General features: G+C 51.8%; 3 protein-coding genes across 6 annotated transcripts in view; 2 read left to right on the top strand and 1 right to left on the bottom strand.

Annotated features, from left to right (window-relative positions):
• Positions 1 to 74: 74 nt before the first annotated feature.
• Positions 75 to 13824, top strand: fer (fer (fps/fes related) tyrosine kinase). 4 transcript variants are annotated; one of them, XR_014593556.1, is made up of 21 exons: positions 75 to 215; positions 1590 to 1782; positions 1912 to 2043; positions 2277 to 2450; positions 2545 to 2644; positions 3277 to 3460; positions 5666 to 5803; positions 5894 to 6013; positions 6573 to 6695; positions 6770 to 6971; positions 7175 to 7273; positions 8028 to 8234; positions 8312 to 8434; positions 8647 to 8703; positions 8790 to 8908; positions 9206 to 9300; positions 9639 to 9762; positions 10914 to 11068; positions 12839 to 12961; positions 13042 to 13258; positions 13313 to 13824. XR_014593556.1 is itself a non-coding variant. In XM_083929942.1 (21 exons), the coding sequence occupies exons 2-20, from the start codon at positions 1714 to 1716 to the stop codon at positions 13176 to 13178; spliced, it is 2481 nt and encodes an 826-aa protein (XP_083786068.1). In that variant the 5' UTR covers positions 75 to 215; positions 1590 to 1713; the 3' UTR covers positions 13179 to 13200; positions 13231 to 13824. The 4 variants fall into 4 exon arrangements, 3 of the variants coding, with proteins under 3 accessions (XP_083786068.1, XP_083786069.1, XP_083786067.1); XM_083929942.1 differs by having other exon boundaries at positions 13042 to 13200; positions 13231 to 13824; XM_083929943.1 differs by having other exon boundaries at positions 8031 to 8234; positions 13042 to 13824.
• A 59-nt stretch (positions 13825 to 13883) lies between these two features.
• On the bottom strand, positions 13884 to 16296 carry cdc26 (cell division cycle 26 homolog). The gene is made up of 3 exons (XM_083929434.1): positions 16179 to 16296; positions 14672 to 14760; positions 13884 to 14160 (listed from the first exon to the last, which is right to left on the bottom strand). The coding sequence occupies exons 2-3, from the start codon at positions 14750 to 14752 to the stop codon at positions 13960 to 13962; spliced, it is 282 nt and encodes a 93-aa protein (XP_083785560.1). The 5' UTR covers positions 14753 to 14760; positions 16179 to 16296; the 3' UTR covers positions 13884 to 13959.
• A 32-nt stretch (positions 16297 to 16328) lies between these two features.
• The window catches only part of prpf4 (pre-mRNA splicing tri-snRNP complex factor PRPF4), a 6684-nt gene continuing 1663 nt past the window's right edge, over positions 16329 to 21349 (top strand). Inside the window, exons 1-12 of the mRNA XM_083929476.1 lie at positions 16329 to 16369; positions 16981 to 17181; positions 17284 to 17470; positions 17686 to 17773; positions 17859 to 17938; positions 18320 to 18413; positions 18732 to 18826; positions 18909 to 18967; positions 19126 to 19249; positions 19476 to 19565; positions 20323 to 20445; positions 20535 to 20642. Of these exons, the coding sequence (XP_083785602.1) occupies positions 17001 to 17181; positions 17284 to 17470; positions 17686 to 17773; positions 17859 to 17938; positions 18320 to 18413; positions 18732 to 18826; positions 18909 to 18967; positions 19126 to 19249; positions 19476 to 19565; positions 20323 to 20445; positions 20535 to 20642 (1229 nt within the window). The 5' untranslated portion in view covers positions 16329 to 16369; positions 16981 to 17000. The remainder of the gene's footprint in view (positions 16370 to 16980; positions 17182 to 17283; positions 17471 to 17685; positions 17774 to 17858; positions 17939 to 18319; positions 18414 to 18731; positions 18827 to 18908; positions 18968 to 19125; positions 19250 to 19475; positions 19566 to 20322; positions 20446 to 20534; positions 20643 to 21349) is intronic.

The following is a 21349-nucleotide window of genomic DNA, read 5'->3' as shown; positions in this document are numbered from 1 at the left end:
ACCGGACAGCGAGTCTGCCGCCGAGCACGGCCGGGACCACGGCCCGTTACCGCGGCTGAAAGCAGCGAAGCAGTCGAACAACAGCGAACCTCCTCCGCCTGCTGCTGTTCGGTATTTACCGGAGAACCGAGACCGACACCGACCTGCACCCTGACACCCGCACCCTGACACCCGGACCCGGGCCCGCGGAGTCCGTTTATGTCCTCGGTTCACTGGTGAGTTTGTTTCCTGATGGTTTTAATAAAGTTTAACAGCTCCACTGTTAGCTCCACTGTTAGCTTCAGTGTTAGCTTCAGTGTTAGCATCAGTGTTAGCTTCACTGTTAGCTCCACTGTTAGCTTCAGTGTTAGCTTCAGTGTTAGCTTCACTGTTAGCTTCAGTGTTAGCTCCACTGTTAGCTTCAGTGTTAGCTTCAGTGTTAGCTTCAGTGTTAGCATCAGTGTTAGCTTCACTGTTAGCTCCACTGTTAGCTTCAGTGTTAGCTTCAGTGTTAGCTCCACTGTTAGCTTCAGTGTTAGCTCCACTGTTAGCTTCAGTGTTAGCATCAGTGTTAGCTTCACTGTTAGCTCCACTGTTAGCTCCACTGTTAGCTTCAGTGTTAGCTTCAGTGTTAGCTTCACTGTTAGCTCCACTGTTAGCTTCAGTGTTAGCTCCAGTGTTAGCTTCACTGTTAGCTTCACTGTTAGCTTCACTGTTAGCTTCAGTGTTAGCTTCAGTGTTAGCTTCAGTGTTAGCTTCACTGTTAGCTCCAGTGTTAGCTCCAGTGTTAGCTTCAGTGTTAGCTTCACTGTTAGCTCCACTGTTAGCTTCACTGTTAGCTCCACTGTTAGCTTCAGTGTTAGCATCACTGTTAGCTCCACTGTTAGCTTTAGTGTTAGCTTTAGTGTTAGCTTCAGTGTTAGCTTCACTCCTAGCATCAGTGTTAGCTCCACTGTTAGCTCCACTGTTAGCTTTAGTGTTAGCTTCAGTGTTAGCATCAGTGTTAGCTTCAGTGTTAGCTTTACTCCTAGCATCAGTGTTAGCTTCACTGTTAGCTCCACTGTTAGCTTCACGGTTAGCTTCAATCCTAGCATCAGTGTTAGCTTCAGTGTAAGCGTCACTCCTAGCTTCACTGTTAGCATCAGTGTTAGCTTCACTCCTAGCATCAGTGTTAGCTTCACTGTTAGCTTTACTCCTAGCTGCAGTGTTAGCTTCACAGTTAGTTTCAGTGTTAGCTTCACTCCTAGCTTCACTGTTAGCTTCACTCCTAGCATCAGTGTTAGCTCCACAGTTAGCTTCACCCCTAGCTCCACTGTTAGCTCCACTGTTAGCATCAGTGTTAGCTTCAGTTATAGCTTTACTGTTAGCTCCACTGTTAGCTTCACTGTTAGCATCACTGTTAGCTCCACTGTTAGCTTCAGTGTTAGCTGCAGTGTTAGCATCTGTGTTAGCTCCACTGTTAGCTCCACTGTTAGCTGCAGTGTTAGCATCAGTGTTAGCTTCAGTGTTAGCTGCACTGTTAGCATCAGTGTTAGCATCAGTGTTAGCATCAGTGTTAGCATCAGTGTTTCCCCTGTGTCTCACTGATCGTCTCTGTTCTCTCTCCTCAGACGACCATGCAGGCGCTCCCCGCTCGCCCTCGCCGTTAGAGAGACAAAGAGTGTGTGTGCGTGTGTGTGTGTGTGTGTGTGTGTGTGTGTGTGTGTGTGTGTGTGTGTGTGTGTGTGATCCAGGATGGGGTTCGGTCGGGATCTGAGGGATTCCCACGAGGGATTACTGAAGCTGCAGGACTGGGAGTTAAAGGTGAACCTCCAGATCATCATATTACGCCTCACGTCTCTCGTCTCTCGTCTCACGCCTCGTGTCTCACGTCTCTCGTCTCGTCTCACGCCTCGTGTCTCTCGTCTCGTGTCTCTCGTCTCGCCCCTGCAGCTGCTGGAGACGGTGAAGCGCTTCATGACGCTGCGAGTGAAGAGCGATAAAGAATACGCCGCGCTGCTGCTCAGCATGACTCAGCAAACAGAGAAACAGGAAGCTGCAGACTACGTCAGCACTGTGAGCAAGGTGAGTCCCCGAGACCCACCTGGACCTGGACCTGTACAGACCTGGACCTGGACCTGTACGGACCCGGACCTGTACGGACCTGTCCCTGTCCCTGGACCTGGACCTGTCCCTGTCCCTAAAGTATAAAAGTATAAAAGTATAAACGTGTTTCGTGTGCGGTGCGTTCAGGGACTCGTGTATAAACGTGTGTGAAACATGAAATCTGGTATAAATGTACTTCCTGTGCGGTGCAGTCGTGGTCGCAGGTCATCCGTCAGACGGAGGCGTTGGGGCGGGTCATGAGGAGCCACGCCGACGACCTGAACTCGGGCCCGCTGCACCGCCTCGCCACGCTGATCCGGGACAAGCAGCAGGTGAAGAAGAGCTACCAGAGCCTGCACCAGCAGCTGGAGAGCCACAACCACAAGGTCTGCTGGGAAACGGAGTCCTGCTCACAGGGAGGGGTCACCATGACGACGACCATGCTGATGGTGATGGTGTTGTTGTTGTTGTTGTTGCCAGGTAACCAGGAGCGACCTGGACAAACTGAAGGCCACGTATCGTCAACTGAGCCGCGACGCCAACAACGCCAAAGAGAAGTACCGCGAGGCGCTGGCGAAAGGTGCCGTTCATGTTATTATGATTTATTATTATTAATTATTATTATTATTAATTATTATTATTATTATTTATTATTATTATTTATTATTATTATTTATTATTATTAATTATTATTATTAATTATTATTATTATTAATTATTATTATTAATTATTATTATTATTTATTATTATTAATTATTATTATTATTTATTATTATTATTTATTATTATTATTATTTATTATTATTTATTATTATTAATATTATTATTATTATTTATTATTATTAATTATTATTATTATTTATTATTAATTATTATTATTAATAATAATAATTATTATTTATTATTATTATTTATTATTATTTATTATTATTAATATTATTAATATTATTATTAATATTATTATTTATTATTATTATTTATTATTATTTATTATGAATTATTATTATTAATAATAATAATTATTATTTATTATAATTATTATTTATTAATAATTATTTAATATTATTTATTATTGTTCTTATTATTAATTAATAATATTTATTGTTCTTATTGATCATGAATCTCTGCGCTTGTTATAAATAAATAAATAAATCTGAATAAAAATGTTTGTTAGTCATGAAAAGTGGAGTTGTGCTGTCGTCCAATCACAGGCCGGGAGGCCGAGCGCGCCCGCGAGCGTTACGACAAAGCCACGGCGAAGCTGCACAACCTGCACAACCAGTACGTGTTGGCGGTGTGCGGCGCCCGCACGCAGCAGGACGAGCACCGGCGCCGCGCCGCTCCAGCGCTGCTCGACGCTCTGCAGAGGATGCAGGAGGACATGACGCTCGCCCTGTGAGTCACACGCCAGTGACACGCCAGTGACACGCTAGTGACACGCTACTGACACGCCAGTGACACGCTAGTGACACGCTACTGACACGCCAGTGACACGCCAGTGACACGCTACTGACACGCTACTGACACGCCAGTGACACGCTACTGACACGCCAGTGACACGCTATAGACGCGCTAGGGACACGCTGCTGACACGCTGCTGACACGCCAGTGACACGCTACTGACACGCTAGGGACACGCTAGGGACACGCTACTGACACGCTACTGACACGCTACTGACACGCTAGGGACACGCTACTGACACGCAAGGGACACGCTACTGACACGCTAGGGACACGCTACTGACACGCTAGGGACACTCTACTGACACGCTACTGACACGCTAGGGACACGCTAGGGACACGATACTGACACGCTACTGACACGCCAGTGACACGCCAGTGACTCGCCGCTGACACGCCACTGAGACGCTACTGACACGCTAGGGACACTCTACTGACACGCTACTGACACGCTACTGACACGCTAGGGACACTCTACTGACACGCTACTGACACGCCAGTGACACGCCAGTGACTCGCCGCTGACACGCCACTGACACGCTAGGGACAAGCTGCTGACACGCTACTGACACGCTACTGACACGCTACTGACACGCTAGTGACACGCTAGTGACACGCTACTGACACGCTACTGACACGCTAGTGACACGCTGCTGACACGCTACTGACACGCTACTGACACGCTAGTGACACGCTACTGACACGCTACTGACACGCTAGTGACACGCTGCTGACACGCCAGTGACACGCTACTGACACGCTACTGACACGCTAGTGACACGCTGCTGACACGCCAGTGACACGCTACTGACACGCCAGTGACAAGCTACTGTACGCCAGTGACACGCCGCTGACACGCTACTGACACGCTAGGGACATGCTACTGACAAGCTGCTGACACGCTACTGACACGCTAGTGACACGCTACTGACACGCTAGTGACACGCTACTGACACGCTACTGACACGCTGCTGACACGCCAGTGACACGCTAGTGACACGCTAGTGACACGCTGCTGACACGCTAGTGACACGCTGCTGACACACTAGTGACACGCTACTGACACGCTACTGACATGCTAGTGACACGCTACTGACACGCTAAGGACGCCGCTGCAGTAAGAGGATGTTATTCCTGTTGTCCCGCTGCAGTAAGAGCATGTTCTTCCTGTTGTCCCGCTGCAGTAAGAGCATGTTCTTCCTGTTGTCCCGCTGCAGTAAGAGCATGTTCTTCCTGTTGTCCCGCTGCAGTAAGAGCATGTTCTTCCTGTTGTCCCGCTGCAGTAAGAGCATGTTCCTCCTGTTGTCCCGCTGCAGTAAGAGCATGTTCTTCCTGTTGTCCCGCTGCAGTAAGAGCATGTTCTTCCTGTTGTCCCGCTGCAGTAAGAGCATGTTCTTCCTGTTGTCCCGCTGCAGTAAGAGCATGTTCTTCCTGTTGTCCCGCTGCAGTAAGAGCATGTTCTTCTTGTTGTCCCGCTGCAGTAAGAGCATGTTCTTCCTGTTGTCCCGCTGCAGTAAGAGCATGTTCCTCCTGTTGTCCCGCTGCAGTAAGAGCATGTTCTTCCTGTTGTCCCGCTGCAGTAAGAGCATGTTCTTCCTGTTGTCCCGCTGCAGTAAGAGCATGTTCTTCCTGTTGTCCCGCTGCAGTAAGAGCATGTTCTTCCTGTTGTCCCGCTGGAGTAAGAGCATGTTCTTCCTGTTGTCCCGCTGGAGTAAGAGCATGTTCTTCCTGTTGTCCCGCTGCAGTATGAGCATGTTCTTCCTGTTGTCCCGCTGCAGTAAGAGCATGTTCTTCCTGTTGTCCCGCTGCAGTAAAAGCATGTTTTCTGTTGTCCCGCTGCAGTAAGAGCAAGTTCTTCCTGTTGTCCCGCTGCAGTAAGAGCATGTCCTTCCTGTTGTCACGCTGCAGTAAGAGCATGTCCTTCCTGTTGTCCCGCTGCAGTAAGAGCATGTCCTTCCTGTTGTCCCGCTGCAGTAAGAGCATGTCCTTCCTGTTGTCCCGCTGCAGTAAGAGCATGTTCTTCCTGTTGTCCCGCTGCAGTTAGAGCATGTCCTTCCTTTTGTCCCGCTGCAGTTAGAGCATGTCCTTCCTGTTGTCCCGCTGCAGTAAAAGCATGTCCTTCCTGTTGTCCCGCTGCAGTAAGAGCATCCTGCAGGAGTACTGTGAGATCAGCAGCCTGCTGACGGAGGAGATGGTGAAGGTGCATCAGGAGATCGCCGCGGCGGTGGAGCAGATCGACCCGTTGGCCGAGTACCAGCACTTCATCGACGCCTACAGGTCAGTGCGGCGCCGGTTACTGTGGCAACGACGTGTCTGTCTCTCTGCTGGTTACCCTGGTAACGCCGTCTGCCCCCCCCCCCCCCTCAGGTCCCCGGAGACTCCGCAGGCGAGCGTGGAGTTCGACGCGTCGCTATTGGACGAGACGGAAAACCTGCCGGCCAATGAGATCCTCTGGAACACGCTGACGGCCGACAGCCTGCAGGCCATGTGAGCCCCTTCAAAATAAAATGAGCCCCTTCAAAATAAAACCGACCCCAGCCTGTGAGCCCCTTCAAAATAAAACTGACCCCAGCCTGAGCCCCTTCAAAATAAAATGAGCCCCTTCAAAATAAAACCGACCCCAGCCTGTGAGCCCCTTCAAAATAAAACTGACCCCAGCCTGAGCCCCTTCAAAATAAAATGAGTCCCTTCAAAATAAAACTGACCCCAGCCTGAGCCCCTTCAAAATAAAATGAGCCCCTTCAAAATAAAACCGACCCCAGCCTGTGAGCCCCTTCAAAATAAAACTGACCCCAGCCTGAGCCCCTTCAAAATAAAATGAGTCCCTTCAAAATAAAACTGACCCCAGCCTGAGCCCCTTCAAAATAAAATGAGCCCCTTCAAAATAAAACCGACCCCAGCCTGTGAGCCCCTTCAAAATAAAACTGACCCTAGCCTGAGCCCCTTCAAAATAAAATGAGCCCCTTCAAAATAAAACTGACCCCAGCCTGTGAGCCCCTTCAAAATAAAAGCCCAGTTCTGAGCAGGTTTGCTGTTGTTTTTCCAGGTTGTCGTCGGCGACGGAGGAGCTGTCGCTGACGCAGCAGAATCTGCGGACGAAGGAGGCGTTGGCCGACGACCTCGACGCCAAAATCCAGACGAGCCAACATGGCGGCGAGAGGAAGAGCGAGTGAGTGCCGAGCGAGCGACGCCATGGTAACCGCCTCTCTCTCTCCCCTGACTGTCGCTGTCTCTCGCCCTCAGCTGCGTCCTGCTGCTGAGTCAGAAACTCTCCCTGCTCGAGCTTCATCACGCCGTCCAGGCGCTGCGCGGCTCCGAGGCCCGCCTCGCTTCCCAAAAGACCCTGCTGGACGCCAAGATGGCCGCCGCCGCCGCCTCCCCGCCCCCGCCGCCGCCTCCCCCCGCGCTGCCGTACGAGGACGACGCCCGCTCCGTCGGATCCACCGTAAATATTCAGACGAGTCATTTTCTGATCCACACGTCACCGTGACAACGGCTGAGTGTGTGTGTGTGTGTGTGTGTGTGTGTGTGTGTGTGTGTGTGTGTGTGTGTGTGTGTGTGTGTGTGTGTGTGTGTGTGTGTGTGTGTGTGTGTGTGTGTGTGTGTGTGTGTGTGTGTGTGTGTGTGTGTGTGTGTGTGTGTGTGCAGGATAAAACTAAGGAGAGGAGTTCTCGGTTCGATACTCTTCGTCACTCTCTGGCCGGGATGATCCGTTCTCCTAAAGCCACGCTGGGCTCCTCCACCTCGGTGAGTGTGTGTGTGAATGTGTGTTTGTTCCCGTGGCGTGTGTTTGTTCCCGTGGCGTGTGTTTGTTCCCGTGGCGTGTGTTTGTTCCCGTGGCGTGTGTTTGTTCCCGTGGCGTGTGTTTGTCCCGTGGCGTGTCTTCGTTCCCGTGGCGTGTGTTTGTCTTGTGGCGTGTGTGTGTTCCCGTGGCGTGTGTTCGTTCCCGTGGCGTGTGTTTGTCTTGTGGCGTGTGTGTGTTCCCGTGGCGTGTGTTCGTTCCCGTGGCGTGTGTTTGTCTTGTGGCGTGTGTGTTCCCGTGGCGTGTGTTCGTACACGTGGCGTGTTTGTCCCGTGGCGTGTGTTCGTACCCGTGGCGTGTGTGTGTTTGTCGCGTGGCGTGTGTGTGTTTGTCCCGTGGCGTGTGTGTGTTCGTACCTGTGGCGTGTGTTTGTCCCGTGGCGTGTGTTCGTACCCGTGGCGTGTGTTTGTCCCGTGGCGTGTGTTTGTCCCGTGGCGTGTGTTCGTACCCGTGGCGTGTGTTTGTCCCTAGGCGTGTGTTTGTCCCGTGGCGTGTGTTCGTACCCGTGGCGTGTGTTTGTCCCGTGGCGTGTGTTTGTCCCGTGGCGTGTGTTCGTACCCGTGGCGTGTGTTTGTCCCGTGGCGTGTGTTCGTACCCGTGGCGTGTGTTTGTCCCGTGGCGTGTGTTTGTCCCGTGGCGTGTGTTCGTACCCGTGGCGTGTTCAGAGTTAGAGTTGTTTGTACTTCCTGTTTCCTGCAGCAGTTCTTTGACGTGATCCCGACCTCGGAGCGCCCCCTGGCGGAGCAGGAGTGGTATCACGGCGCCATCCCCCGCACAGAGGCTCAGGAGTTGCTACGGCAACAGGGCGACTTCCTGGTGCGGGAGAGCCACGGTAAACCTGGCGAGTACGTGCTGTCGGTGTTTTCGGACGAGCAGCGGCGCCACTTCATCATCCAGTACGCAGACGTACGTGCACGCGCGTGGGTTTGTACCGCCGCCATGTTGGTGTGTTCTCCCGTAAACGCCGGCGTCTCTCTCCGCAGAGCCAGTTCCGCTTCGAGGGCACGGGCTTCGCCACCATCCCGCAGCTCATCCAGCACCACTTCACCTCCAAACACGTCATCACCAAGAAGTCCGGGGTCGTGCTGCTCAACGCCGTCGCCAAGGCAACCACCGCCATCACGACTAATACACATGACACACACACGCTGAGACTGTAGAGTTAACTCTGTGTGTGTGTGTGTGTGTGTGTGTGTGTGTGTGTGTGTGTGTGTGTGTGTGTGTGTGTGTGTGTGTGTGTGTGTGTGTGTGTGTGTGTGTGTGTGTGTGTGTGTGTGTGTGTGTGTGTGTGTGTGTGTGTGTGTGTGTGTGTGTGCAGGATAAGAAGTGGATCCTGAACCATGAGGACGTGGTTCTGGGCGAGCTGCTGGGAAAGGTGACCTCACTTCCTGTTTCCTGTAGTCTAAGGCCACGTGTCTCTGCCTCCGTGTCCCATCATGCTTTGCTGTGTGTCGTTGCCAGGGTAACTTTGGCGAGGTGTTCAAAGGGACGCTGCAGCGCGACAAAACGCCCGTCGCCGTCAAGACCTGCAAAGAAGATTTACCGCCAGAGCTGAAGATCCGCTTCCTGTCCGAGGCCAGGTCTGTGATTGGCTGAGTCTGACGCTGTCTGTCCTGTGATTGGCTGAGTCTGACGCTGTCTGTCCTGTGATTGGCTGAGTCTGACGGTGTCTGTCCTGTGATTGGCTGAGTCTGACGGTGTCTGTCCTGTGATTGGCTGAGTCTGACGGTGTCTGTCCTGTGATTGGCTGAGTCTGACGGTGTCTGTCCTGTGATTGGCTGAGTCTGACGGTGTCTGTCCTGTGATTGGCTGAGTCTGACGCTGTCTGTCCTGTGATTGGCTGAGTCTGACGCTGTCTGTCCTGTGATTGGCTGCAGGATCCTGAAGCAGTACGACCACCCGAACATCGTGAAGCTGATTGGCGTTTGTACGCAGAGACAACCGATCTACATCGTCATGGAGCTGGTTCCTGGTGGGTGGAGCTTACTGTGCTGTGATTGGTCAGCTGGTTCCTGGTGGGCGGGTCTTGCTGTGTTGTGATTGGTCAGCTGTTCCTGGTGGGCGGGTCGTGCTGCGTTGTGATTGGTCAGCTGGTTCCTGGTGGGCGGGGCTTGCTGCGTTGTGATAGGTCAGCTGGTTCCTGTGGGCGGGGCTTACTGTGCTGTGATAGGTCAGCTGTTCCTGTGGGCGGGTCTTGCTGTGCTGTGATTGGTCAGCTGTTCCTGGTGGGCGGGTCTTGCTGTGTTGTGATTGGTCAGCTGTTCCTGGTGGGCGGGTCGTGCTGCGTTGTGATTGGCTGTTGTGCTCCAGGTGGAGACTTCCTGTCGTTCCTGAGGAAGAAGAAAGACGAACTGAAGACGAAGCAGCTCGTCCGCTTCTCTGTGGACGCGGCTGCAGGGATGGCGTACCTGGAGAGCAAGAACTGCATCCACAGGTGGGTCCCCCTCAGACCTGATCCACAGGTGGGTCCCTGTTAGACCTGATCCACAGGTGAGTCCCTGTCAGACCTGATCCACAGGTGAGTCCCCCTCAGACCTGATCCACAGGTGGGTCCCCCTCAGACCTGATCCACAGGTGAGTCCCTGTTAGACCTGATCCTCAGGTGAGTCCCCCTCAGACCTGATCCACGGGTGGGTCCCCCTCAGACCTGGTCCACGGGTGGGTCCCCCTCAGACCTGATCCACAGGTGGGTCCCCCTCAGACCTGGTCCACAGGTGGGTCCCCCTCAGACCTGATCCACAGGTGGGTCCCCCTCAGACCTGGTCCACAGGTGGGTCCCCCTCAGACCTGGTCCACAGGTGGGTCCCCCTCAGACCTGGTCCACAGGTGGGTCCCCCTCAGACCTGATCCACAGGTGGAGCAGGAACTACCTCTCTCACCTGTCTCACATGTCTCACCTGTCTGTCTCTCAGGGACCTGGCAGCCAGGACCTGTCTGTCTCTCACCTGTCTGTCTCTCACCTGTCTCACCTGTCTGCCCCTCACCTGTCTCACCTGTCTGTCTCTCACCTGTCTCACCTGTCTGCCCCTCACCTGTCTGTCTCTCAGGGACCTGGCAGCCAGGAACTGCCTGTGTCTCACCTGTCTGCCCCTCACCTGTCTGTCTCTCACCTGCCTCACCTGTCTGCCCCTCACCTGTCTGTCTGTCAGGGACCTGGCAGCCAGGAACTGCCTCTCTCAGCTATCTCACCTGTCTCACTTGTCTGCCCCTCACCTGCCTGTCTCTCACCTGTCTCACCTGTCTGCCCCTCACCTGTCTGTCTCTCAGGGACCTGGCAGCCAGGAACTGCCTCTCTCACCTGTCTGTGTCTCACCTGTCTCACCTGTCTGCCCCTCACCTGTCTGTCTGTCAGGGACCTGGCAGCCAGGAACTGCCTCTCTCAGCTATCTCACCTGTCTGCCCCTCACCTGCCTGTCTCTCACCTGTCTCACCTGTCTGCCCCTCACCTGTCTGTCTCTCAGGGACCTGGCAGCCAGGAACTGCCTCTCTCACCTGTCTGTCTCTCACCTGTCTGTCTCTCACCTGTCTCACCTGTCTGTCTGTCACCTGTCTCACCTGTCTGCCCCTCACCTGTCTGTCTCTCAGGGACCTGGCAGCCAGGAACTGCCTGGTGGGGGAGTCGAGCGTGTTGAAGATCAGTGACTTTGGGATGAGTCGTCAGGAGGACGACGGCATTTACTCTTCGTCTGGACTCAAACAGATCCCCATCAAGTGGACGGCCCCCGAGGCGCTCAACTACGGTACGCCTGTCTCACTCTCCTGTCTCACACACCTGTCTCACTCACCTGTCTCACTCACCTGTCTCACTCACCTGTCTCACTCACCTGTCTCACTCACCTGTCTCACACCTGAGTCACACACCTGTCTCACTCTCCTGAGTCACACACCTGTCTCACTCTCCTGTCTCACACCTGAGTCACACACCTGTCTCACTCTCCTGAGTCACACACCTATCTCACTCTCCTGTCTCACACCTGTCTCACACACCTGTCTCACACACCTGAGTCACACACCTGTCTCACTCTCCTGTCTCACACACCTGAGTCACACACCTGTCCCTCCTGTCTCACACAGCTGAGTCACACACCTGTCTCACCTGTCTCACTCTCCTGAGTCGCACACCTGTCTCACACACCTGTCTCACTCACCTGTGTCACACACCTGTCTCACTCTCCTGTGTCACACACCTGTCTCACACCTGTCTCACTCTCCTGTCTCACACCTGAGTCACACACCTGTCTCACACCTGAGTCACACACCTGTCTCACTTACCTGAGTCACACACCTGAGTCACACACCTGTCTCACTCTCCTGAGTCACACACCTGTCTCACCTGTCTCACACACCTGTCTCACACACCTGTCTCACCTGTCTTACTCTCCTGATTCACACACCTGTCTCACTCTCCTGAGTCTCACACACCTGTCTCACTCTCCTGTCTCACACCTGTGTCACACACCTGAGTCACACACCTGAGTCACACACCTGTCTCACTCTCCTGAGTCACACACCTGTCTCACCTGTCTCACACACCTGTCTCACTCACCTGTCTCACTCTCCTGAGTCACACACCTGTCTCACACACCTGTCTCACACACCTGAGTCACACACCTGTCTCACCTGTCTCACTCTCCTGTCTCACACACCTGAGTCACACACCTGTCTCTCCTGTCTCACACACCTGAGTCACACACCTGTCTCACCTGTCTCACTCTCCTGAGTCACACACCTGTCTCACTCTCCTGAGTCACACTCTCCTGAGTCACACACCTGTCTCACACACCTGTCTCACTCACCTGTGTCACACACCTGTCTCACTCTCCTGAGTCACACACCTGTCTCACACCTGTCTCACTCTCCTGTCTCACACACCTGTCTCACTCTCCTGAGTCACACACCTGTCTCACCTGTCTCACTCTCCTGAGTCACACACCTGTCTCACACCTGTCTCACTCTCCTGTCTCACACACCTGTCTCACTCTCCTGAGTCACACACCTGTCTCACCTGTCTCACTCTCCTGAGTCACACACCTGTCTCACACACCTGTCTCACTCACCTGTGTCACACACCTGTCTCACTCTCCTGAGTCACACACCTGTCTCACACACCTGTCTCACTCTCCTGTCTCACACACCTGTCTCACTCTCCTGAGTCACACACCTGTCTCGCCTGTCTCACACACCTGTCTCACTCTCCTGAGTCACACACCTGTCTCACACACCTGTCTCACTCTCCTGAGTCACACACCTGTCTCACTCTGCTGTCTCACCTGACACACCTGTCTCACTCCTCTCCTGTGATTGGCTGCTGGTGTCTCCTGTGCTGTGATTGGCTGCCGGTGTCTCCTGTCCTGTGATTGGCTGCCGGTGTCTCCTGTCCTGTGATTGGCTGCCGGTGTCTCCTGTGCTGTGATTGGCTGCCGGTGTCTCCTGTGCTGTGATTGGCTGCTGGTGTCTCCTGTCCTGTGATTGGCTGCCGGTGTCTCCTGGCCTGTGATTGGCTGCTGCAGGTCGTTACAGCTCGGACAGCGACGTGTGGAGTTACGGGATCCTGCTGTGGGAAACCTTCAGCCTGGGGGTGTGTCCTTATCCTGGGATGACCAATCAGCAGGCTCGAGAGCAGGTGGAGAAAGGTAAACAACAACAACAACAACCACCGATCACATGATCATAAATCACCATGGAAACACGGCCCCTCTCTCCTGGTTGCTAGGTTACAGGATGGCGTGTCCGCAGCGTTGCCCTGACGACGTGTACAAAGTGATGCAGCGCTGCTGGCAGTACAACCCCGAAGACCGGCCCAAGTTCTGCGAGCTGCAGCGCGACCTCGCCGCCATCAAGAAGAAGTGACGTCATCACGCCGCCATCAAGAAGAAGTGACGTCATCACGCCGCCATCAAGAGATGTCATCACGCCGCCATCAAGAAGAAGTGATGTCATCACGCCGCCATCAAGAAGTGATGTCATCACGCCGCCATCAAGAGATGATGTCATCACGCCGCCATCAAGAAGAAGTGATGTCATCATGACGTTTTGTGGGCGTGGTCACCTCGTGGGCGCAGCAGGTGATAAAAGTTGCGTCGTTTGAGTAACTATGGCAACAGCTGTCAACACTAACGTGAGCACCAATCAGCAGCGAACACTAAACTTTGTTCCTGTCAGTCACCACAGGCCCCGCCCACCTCCGGTTTCCAACCAATCAGGGAGCAGGACGCTTTTGTCGTCGGCTGAAAAAACAAATATTTAAAAATCAGATTTTTTTTTTAAATTTATGATATTTTATTATTTTAGACCAAAGTCCAAAAGCACTTCTGCTGGTCGTCATGGTAACCTCTAATATAAACATGTAACTACGGTAACACTAACGCTGCGTCCTGATTGGTCGGCATCACTTCCTGGATGTAAATAAATGTTTTTTACAGTTTTGACACTAAATCATGTTTTTTTTCTGTCTTTATAAAAAATGAACGAAGCATTTATGAAAATAAACAAATATGACCTGAAGCGCTTCGTCTGGTTCCTGATTAAAGACGTAAACGCTTTAAAGTTTCACAGTTTTCAGATCTGAAACTTTATTTTTTCACATGTTAAACGTAAATATTCAGACTCCACTCGTTTCTCGTGTCATCGTTTAAAACTGTAAACTCCCGAACAGCGTCGGCAGCGTGGCCGGTTTGGGGTGCGGCTTGTATCCGATCCGCTCGTTGATAAGCTCCGCCCTCGACGCAGCCGTAGATGAAGAGGCCCCGCCCCCAATGACGTCAACGCTGATGGCAGAAGCCCCGCCCACACCACCTCCTGACTCCGCCTCCTCCCGCTGACGCTTCCGGGCCTGAGACAGAATCACACATGAATTATTAACTGAATATTAATGTTTATTATATTTAAATAACATTTAATAATCATATTCTAGTGGAAATATATATGTGTGTGTGTGTGTGTGTGTCTGTCCCTGTGTGTGTGTCTATATATATGTGTGTGTGTGTGTGTGTGTGTGTGTGTCCCTGTGTGTGTGTCTGTGTGTGTGTCTGTGTGTGTGTCCCTGTGTGTGTGTCTGTGTGTGTGTGTGTCTGTCCCTGTGTGTGTGTGTGAGTGTGTGTCTATATATGTGTGTGTGTGTGTGTGTGTGTCCCTGTGTGTGTGTGTGTGTGTCTGTCCCTGTGTGTGTGTGTGAGTGTGTGTCTATATATGTGTGTGTGTGTGTGTGTGTGTCCCTGTGTGTTTTTGTGTGTCCCTGTGTGTGTGTCTGTGTGTGCGTGTGTGTGTGTGTGTCCCTGTGTGTGTGCGTGTGTCTGTCCCTGTGTGTGTATGTGTGTGCGCGTGTGTGTGTGTGTGTGTTGAACCTCGAGCTCCTTCTTGACGCTCTCGAACTCTTCAGTGTCGTCGATCTTCAGCTCCAGACGAGTCGGTTTCCTCCTCAACATCTTCAGACCTGAGCCGACAACAACAACAACAAACAACAACAGTCAGACAAACAACAACAGTCAGACAAACAACAACAACAGTCAGACAAACAACAACAACAGTCAGACAAACAACAGTCAGACAAACAACAACAACAGTCAGTCAAACAACAACAACAGTCAGACAAACAACAACAACAGTCAGACAAACAACAGTCAGACAAACAACAACAGTCAGACAAACAACAGTCAGACAAACAACAACAATCAGACAAACAACAACAACAACAGTCAGTCAAACAACAACAACAGTCAGACAAACAACAGTCAGACAAACAACAACAACAGTCAGACAAACAACAACAACAGTCAGACAAACAACAGTCAGACAAACAACAACAACAGTCAGTCAAACAACAACAACAGTCAGACAAACACTAACTGTTGTTCTGGAGTTCACTGTTTTCTTTTCTCCACACAAACAAAAACTGGTCCTGAAAGCAACAGGATGGCGGCCATTTTGGATCTGATGTTAGTTTCCAGCACCTGAGGAGGCCCCTCTGAGGAGGCCCCTCTGAGGAGGCCCCTGAGGAGGCTCCTGAGGAGGCCCCTGAGGAGGCCCCTGAGGCCCCTGAGGAGGCCCCTCTGAGGAGGCCCCTGAGGAGGCACCTGAGGCCCCTGAGGAGGCTCCTCTGAGGAGGCACCTGAGGGGGCACCTGAGGCACCTGAGGCCCCTGAGGAGGCCCCTGAGGAGGCACCTGAGGCCCCTGAGGAGGCCCCTCTGAGGAGGCCCCTCTGAGGAGGCCCCTGAGGGGGCACCTGAGGCCCCTGAGGCCCCTCTGAGGAGGCACCTGAGGAGGCACCTGAGGCCCCCCTGAGGCAGGAGCAGAGTCAGCCGGATATGACGCACAGGAAGTTGGAACTCCACTGAGCGCTGAACAAAGATGGCTGACAAACAAACACATGAACACGTGCGTGTGCGCGCGAGCCACAGCGTGGAAGTCTGAGTCACCTGCTGCAAAATTAATAAATAAATATATTTATAAATAAATAAATAAATAAATATATTTATAAATAAATAAATATAATAAAACTTAATATAATGTTCAGAAGGACTGAATAATCCACCGAGCCGAGCCTCCTCACGATTATAATAAACAATAATATTCATCACTAATGTTATTAATAATAATAATAATAATATTAATAATAATAATAACAACAATAATAATATTAATAATAATAATAATAATAATAAAGTCAGTATGTGTCCGGACCGGATCCGCCCTGAGACCCGGGTTCAGGCTGTGATAGTGAGTCTGGACGGAACGGAAGCTAACCGCTAAGCTAACCGCTAAGCTAACAGCTCAGCTAACAGCTCCGCGTGCTGGACACCTGTAGCTCAGGTGTACGGGTGTCTCTCAGCAGCTGTGACGTCACTAGTTACCTGGCAGGTGTGTTAAACTGTCGCGGTGTTTCCGGTCTTCCTCTTCTTCTCTTCTTCTGTTTGTTGCCGCTGTGCTAACTCTGTGCTAACGCTGTGCTAACCGGAAGAACACCCTGTGACCCGGAAGCCGGTGCTGTGAGCAGCTCCGGGTCACGCAGCCGCAGACGCAGCAGCCTCGTTCGTGTCCGCAGGTCAGTTTTTAACGTTTCCGTGTTTTTAACTTTAAAACTTTAAATTCATAAATTCATATTCATTCATATCAGCTGTCAATCAAACCCGGCGCGGCTGGGCTGACGTCACAGTGACGTAGAGGAGCGTTTCCTCCTCCTCTGCTGTTTGTGTGCGAATGCTAATGCTAACGCTAATGCTAATGCTAGCATTAGCACCAAACTTTGGATTTTAGACAAAAGATTCTGTTCAACTTTAATAAAAACAATTAAAATCATTAATGTTTTAAATTATAATGATTAAATAACAGAAACATTCCGTCTGTGAAGGTTCTCATGTGTCCTCGTTCTCCTCAGAGCAGCTTCAGTCCAAAGCAACTGGACCTGGTTCTTTGTCAGGAAGACGTTTCACCTCTGATCCAAGAGGTCAGATGTGTACATGAACTGATAAAGATCAGTTCATGTACACATCTGACCAGGACCAGGACAAGGACCAGGACCAGACTGGGACTGGACCGATGTGTTCATGAACTGATGAATGAATGAAGCGTACACTGACATCAGCTGTCGATCTGATCAGATCAACAGCTGATGTCAGATCAGATCTCTGACGCGTTCGTTTTATTTTCCTGCAGAAGAAGAAGAAGTGAAGAAGATGTCGGACGACGAGGACGCGGCTCCGGCCGTGAAGAGGAGCCGTGTGTTCTACGGCAGCCTGGAGGAGAAAGAGCGCGAGCGCCTGAGCGCCGAGGCGGCCAGAGGAAGTGATGCGCTGAGGAGAGGAAGTGATGCGCTGAAGGCCGGCATCGAGGCGGGAAACATCAACATCTCGTCAGGTCGGTGTCTCGCTGTGAGCGCGGCGTGAAGCGTGGCGTGGAGCATGGCGTGAAGCGTGTGAGATGTGTGAGTGAGACTCTGTTTCCCATGATGCTTTGCAGGAGAGACTCTGGATCTGGAGGAGCGCGTCAGCGAGCGGCAGCAGGAGGCGCTCGCTGCGTTCGAGCGCCGGCGGCGAGCGCGTCAGATCACCGTCTCCACCGACGACGCCGAGGTGAAGGCCGGCCTCCGGGCGCTCGGGGAGCCAATCACGCTGTTCGGAGAGGGACCAGCTGACCGCAGAGAGAGGTAAACACACACACACACACACACACATAAACAAATGAACACTTAAACACATGATCTGTAATTTTAAACCTCAACACAGAAGAACTAAATGTGTGTGTGTGTGTGTGTGTGTGTGTGTGTGTGTGTGTGTGTGTGTGTGTGTGTGTGTGTGTGTGTGTGTGTGTGTGTGTGTGTGTGTGTGTGTGTGTGTGTGTGTGTGTGTGTGTGTGTGTCAGATTGCGGAGTGTTCTGTCGGTCGTCGGTCCGGACGCTCTGAAGAAATCCAGGAGAGATGAAGAGAGAGCAAAGAGATCAAAGGACGAGGTAACACACACACACACACACACACAGAGACACACACACACACACACACACACTCTCACTCATAATCATGCTCTGATGTTTTCAGTGTCAGCAGACGTGGTACCATGAAGGCTCCGCCTCCCTGAAGGACGCTCGCCTCTGGTTGGCCAGATACTCTCTGCCCCGGTGAGTGATGTCATCAAAACATGTGTGTGTGAACACAGACGTGTGTTCTCCTGGTTCCTGCTCCGTGTGTGAACACAGACGTGTGTTCTCCTGGTTCCTGCTCCGTGTGTGAACACAGACGTGTGTTCTCCTGGTTCCTGCTCCGTGTGTGAACACAGACGTGTGTTCTCCTGGTTCCTGCTCCGTGTGTGAACACAGACGTGTGTTCTCCTGGTTGCTGCTCCGGTGTGTGAACACAGACGTGCGTTCTCCTGGTTCCTGCTCCGGTGTTAGCATGCTAACATTAGCTTAGGGACGCGTTTTTACTCTGGTGTAAATAAAGCAGGGCTGTGATTGGCTGTGACTCACCCTCTGCTGTGATTGGCTGTGATTGGTCGTCAGGGCGATGAGGCGTCTGGAGGCTGCACGCGTTCAGAGGGATGTTGCCGAGGCAACGAGAGCGATCCGTCAACAAGAGCTGCACAAGAGTCTGAGGGTGAGAACATCAGTGATATTATTATTATTATTATATTAATATTATGATATCTGCGTGTGTGTGTCTGCGTGTGTGTGACTGTGTGTGTCTGCGTGTGTGTCTGCGTGTGTGTGACTGTGTGTGTCTGCGTGTGTGTCTGCGTGTGTGTGACTGTGTGTGTCTGCGTGTGTGTGTGTGTGTGTGTGTCTGCGTGTGTGTCTGCGTGTGTGTGACTGTGTGTGTCTGCGTGTGTGTCAGCGTGTGTGTGTCTGCGTGTGTGTGTCTGCGTGTGTGTATCATCAGTGACGCGCGGTCACCACTGAACTTCTTCTTCTGCAGAATCTCAACAACTTCTGCAGTCAGATCGGTGACGACCGACCAATCAGCTTCTGCCACTTCAGCCCCGACTCCAAGATGCTCGCCACTGCGTCCTGGTAACAAGCCCCGCCCACTGTAGCATTAGCACCAGGGCTAAGCTAATGCTAACATGCTAACGCTAACATGCTAACCCCACAGGAGCGGCCTGTGTAAGCTGTGGTCCGTCCCCGACTGCAGCCTGATCCGCACGCTCCGAGGTTTGTTACGCTCAAACGTTTGTTTATGTTTATATTAATGTTTATATATTTATTTATGTTCCTTTACTCTTTATTTATACATTTGACAACAACAACAGTCTTTATTAATCATAATAATAATAAGGGTCTTGTGTGTCCTGCGCTCTGATTGGCTGAAGGACACAACACCAACGTGGGCGCGGTCGTGTTCCGCCCTCAGGCCGGCGTCTCTCTGGACCAATCAGACGTGAGCCTGGCGTCCTGCGCCACCGACGGCTCCGTGAAGCTCTGGAGCCTGGAGAGGTGCTTATTTTTATTATTATTATTATTATTATAATAATAACTTTATGTTTCTGTCTGACGCTGTTTAAACTGAGTTCTTGTGAAATCATAATATTCTGACACTGAAGCGAATTTAAACAAAATAAGATGAAAACAGAATTAAATATTATTTAAATATTATTTAAATATTTTTAAATATAATTAAATAAGCTCATTCTTCCTGTCTGTCTCTTCCTGGTTACCGTAGCGACGAGCCCGTGGCGGACATCGAGGGTCACAGCGAGCGAGTGTCTCGAGTGTCGTGGCACCCGTCAGGGAGGTTCCTGGGCACCACCAGGTGTGTGTGTGTGTGTGTGTGTGTGTGTGTGTGTGTGTGTGTGTGTGTGTGTGTGTGTGTGTGTGTGTGTGTGTGTGTGTGTGTGTGTGTGTGTGTGTGTGTGTGTGTGTGTGTGTGTGTGTGTGTGTGTGTGTGTGTGTGTGTGTGTGTGTGTGTGTGTGTGTGTGTGTGTGTGTCGTGTGTTTGACTCGTGTGTGTGTGTGACTCGTGTGTGTGACGTGTGTGTGTGTGTAACTCGTGTGTGTGTGTAACTCGTGTGTGTGTGTGTGTGTGACTCGTGTGTTTAACTCGTGTGTGTGACTTGTGTGTGTGTGTCGTGTGTTTGACTCGTGTGTGTGTGTGTGTGTGTGACTCGTGTGTTTGACCCGTGTGTGTGTGTGTGACGTGTGTGTGTGTGTGTGTAACTCGTGTGTGTGTGTGCGTGTGTATGTGTAACGTGTGTGTGTGTGTGTGTGTGTCTGTGTGACTCGTGTGTGTGTGTGTGTGTGTCTAACTCGTGTGTGTGTGTGTGTGACTCGTGTGTGTAACTCGTGTGTGTGACTTGTGTGTGTGTGTGACGTGTGTGTGTGTGTGTGTAACTCGTGCGTGTGTGTGTGTGTGTGTGTGTGTGTGTGTGTGTGACTCGTGTGTGTGTGTGTCTAACTCGTGTGTGTGTGTGTGTGTGTGTGTGTGTGTGTGTGACTCGTGTGTGTGTGTGTCTAACTCGTGTGTGTAACTCGTGTGTGTGTGTGTGTGTGTGTGTGTGTGTGACCCGTAGCTACGATAACTCGTGGCGTCTGTGGGACCTGGCGGTGCAGGAGGAGGTGCTGCATCAGGAGGGCCACTCCAAAGGCGTCCATGACCTGCAGTTCCACCCTGACGGCTCTCTGGCAGCCACCGGGTAAACGCCGCTCTCTATACGCCTGTGCTTACTGAGGCCCCGCCCCCTCAGCCTGCTCCAATCCTCTCTGTCTGTTCTCGTCCAATCAGAGGGCTGGATGCTTTCGGCAGAGTTTGGGACCTTCGGACGGGACGCTGCGTCGTTTTCCTGGAGGGACACCTGAGAGAGATCTACAGCCTGAGCTTCTCCCCCAACGGGTCAGCCAATCACAGAGCAGGACACACACACACAGCCAATCACAGAGCAGGACACACAGAACACATCCAATCACAGAGCAGGACACAGCCAATCACAGAGCAGGACACACACACAGCCAATCACAGAGCAGGACACACAGAACACAGCCAATCACAGAGCAGGACACACACACACACACAGAACACAGCCAATCACAGAGAAGGACACACACACACACACACACACACACACACAGCCAATCACAGAGCAGGACACACTGAACACAGCCAATCACAGAGCAGGACACACACACACAGCCAATCACAGAGCAGGACACACAGAACACAGCCAATCACAGAGCAGGACACACACACTCAGCCAATTACAGAGCAGGACACACACACACAGCCAATCACAGAGCAGGACACACACACTCAGCCAATTACAGAGCAGGACACACACACACAGCCAATCACAGAGCCGGACACACTTCAGTCAATCACAGAGCAGGACACACACACACAGCCAATCACAGAGCAGGACACACTGAACACAGCCAATCACAGAGCAGGACACACTGAACACAGCCAATCACAGAGCAGGACACACACACACAGCCAATCACAGAGCAGGACACAAACACACACAGCCAATCACAGAGCAGGACACACACACACACAGCCAATCACAGAGCAGGACACACACACACACAGCCAATCACAGAGCA

Source organism: Echiichthys vipera (genome assembly GCF_963691815.1).
Source record: "Echiichthys vipera genome assembly, chromosome: 16".
In the NCBI taxonomy this organism is placed as follows: Eukaryota; Metazoa; Chordata; class Actinopteri; order Perciformes; family Trachinidae; genus Echiichthys; species Echiichthys vipera.
Note: the sequence above shows the minus strand (reverse complement) of the source record. Positions and strands in the feature narration are given on the sequence as shown.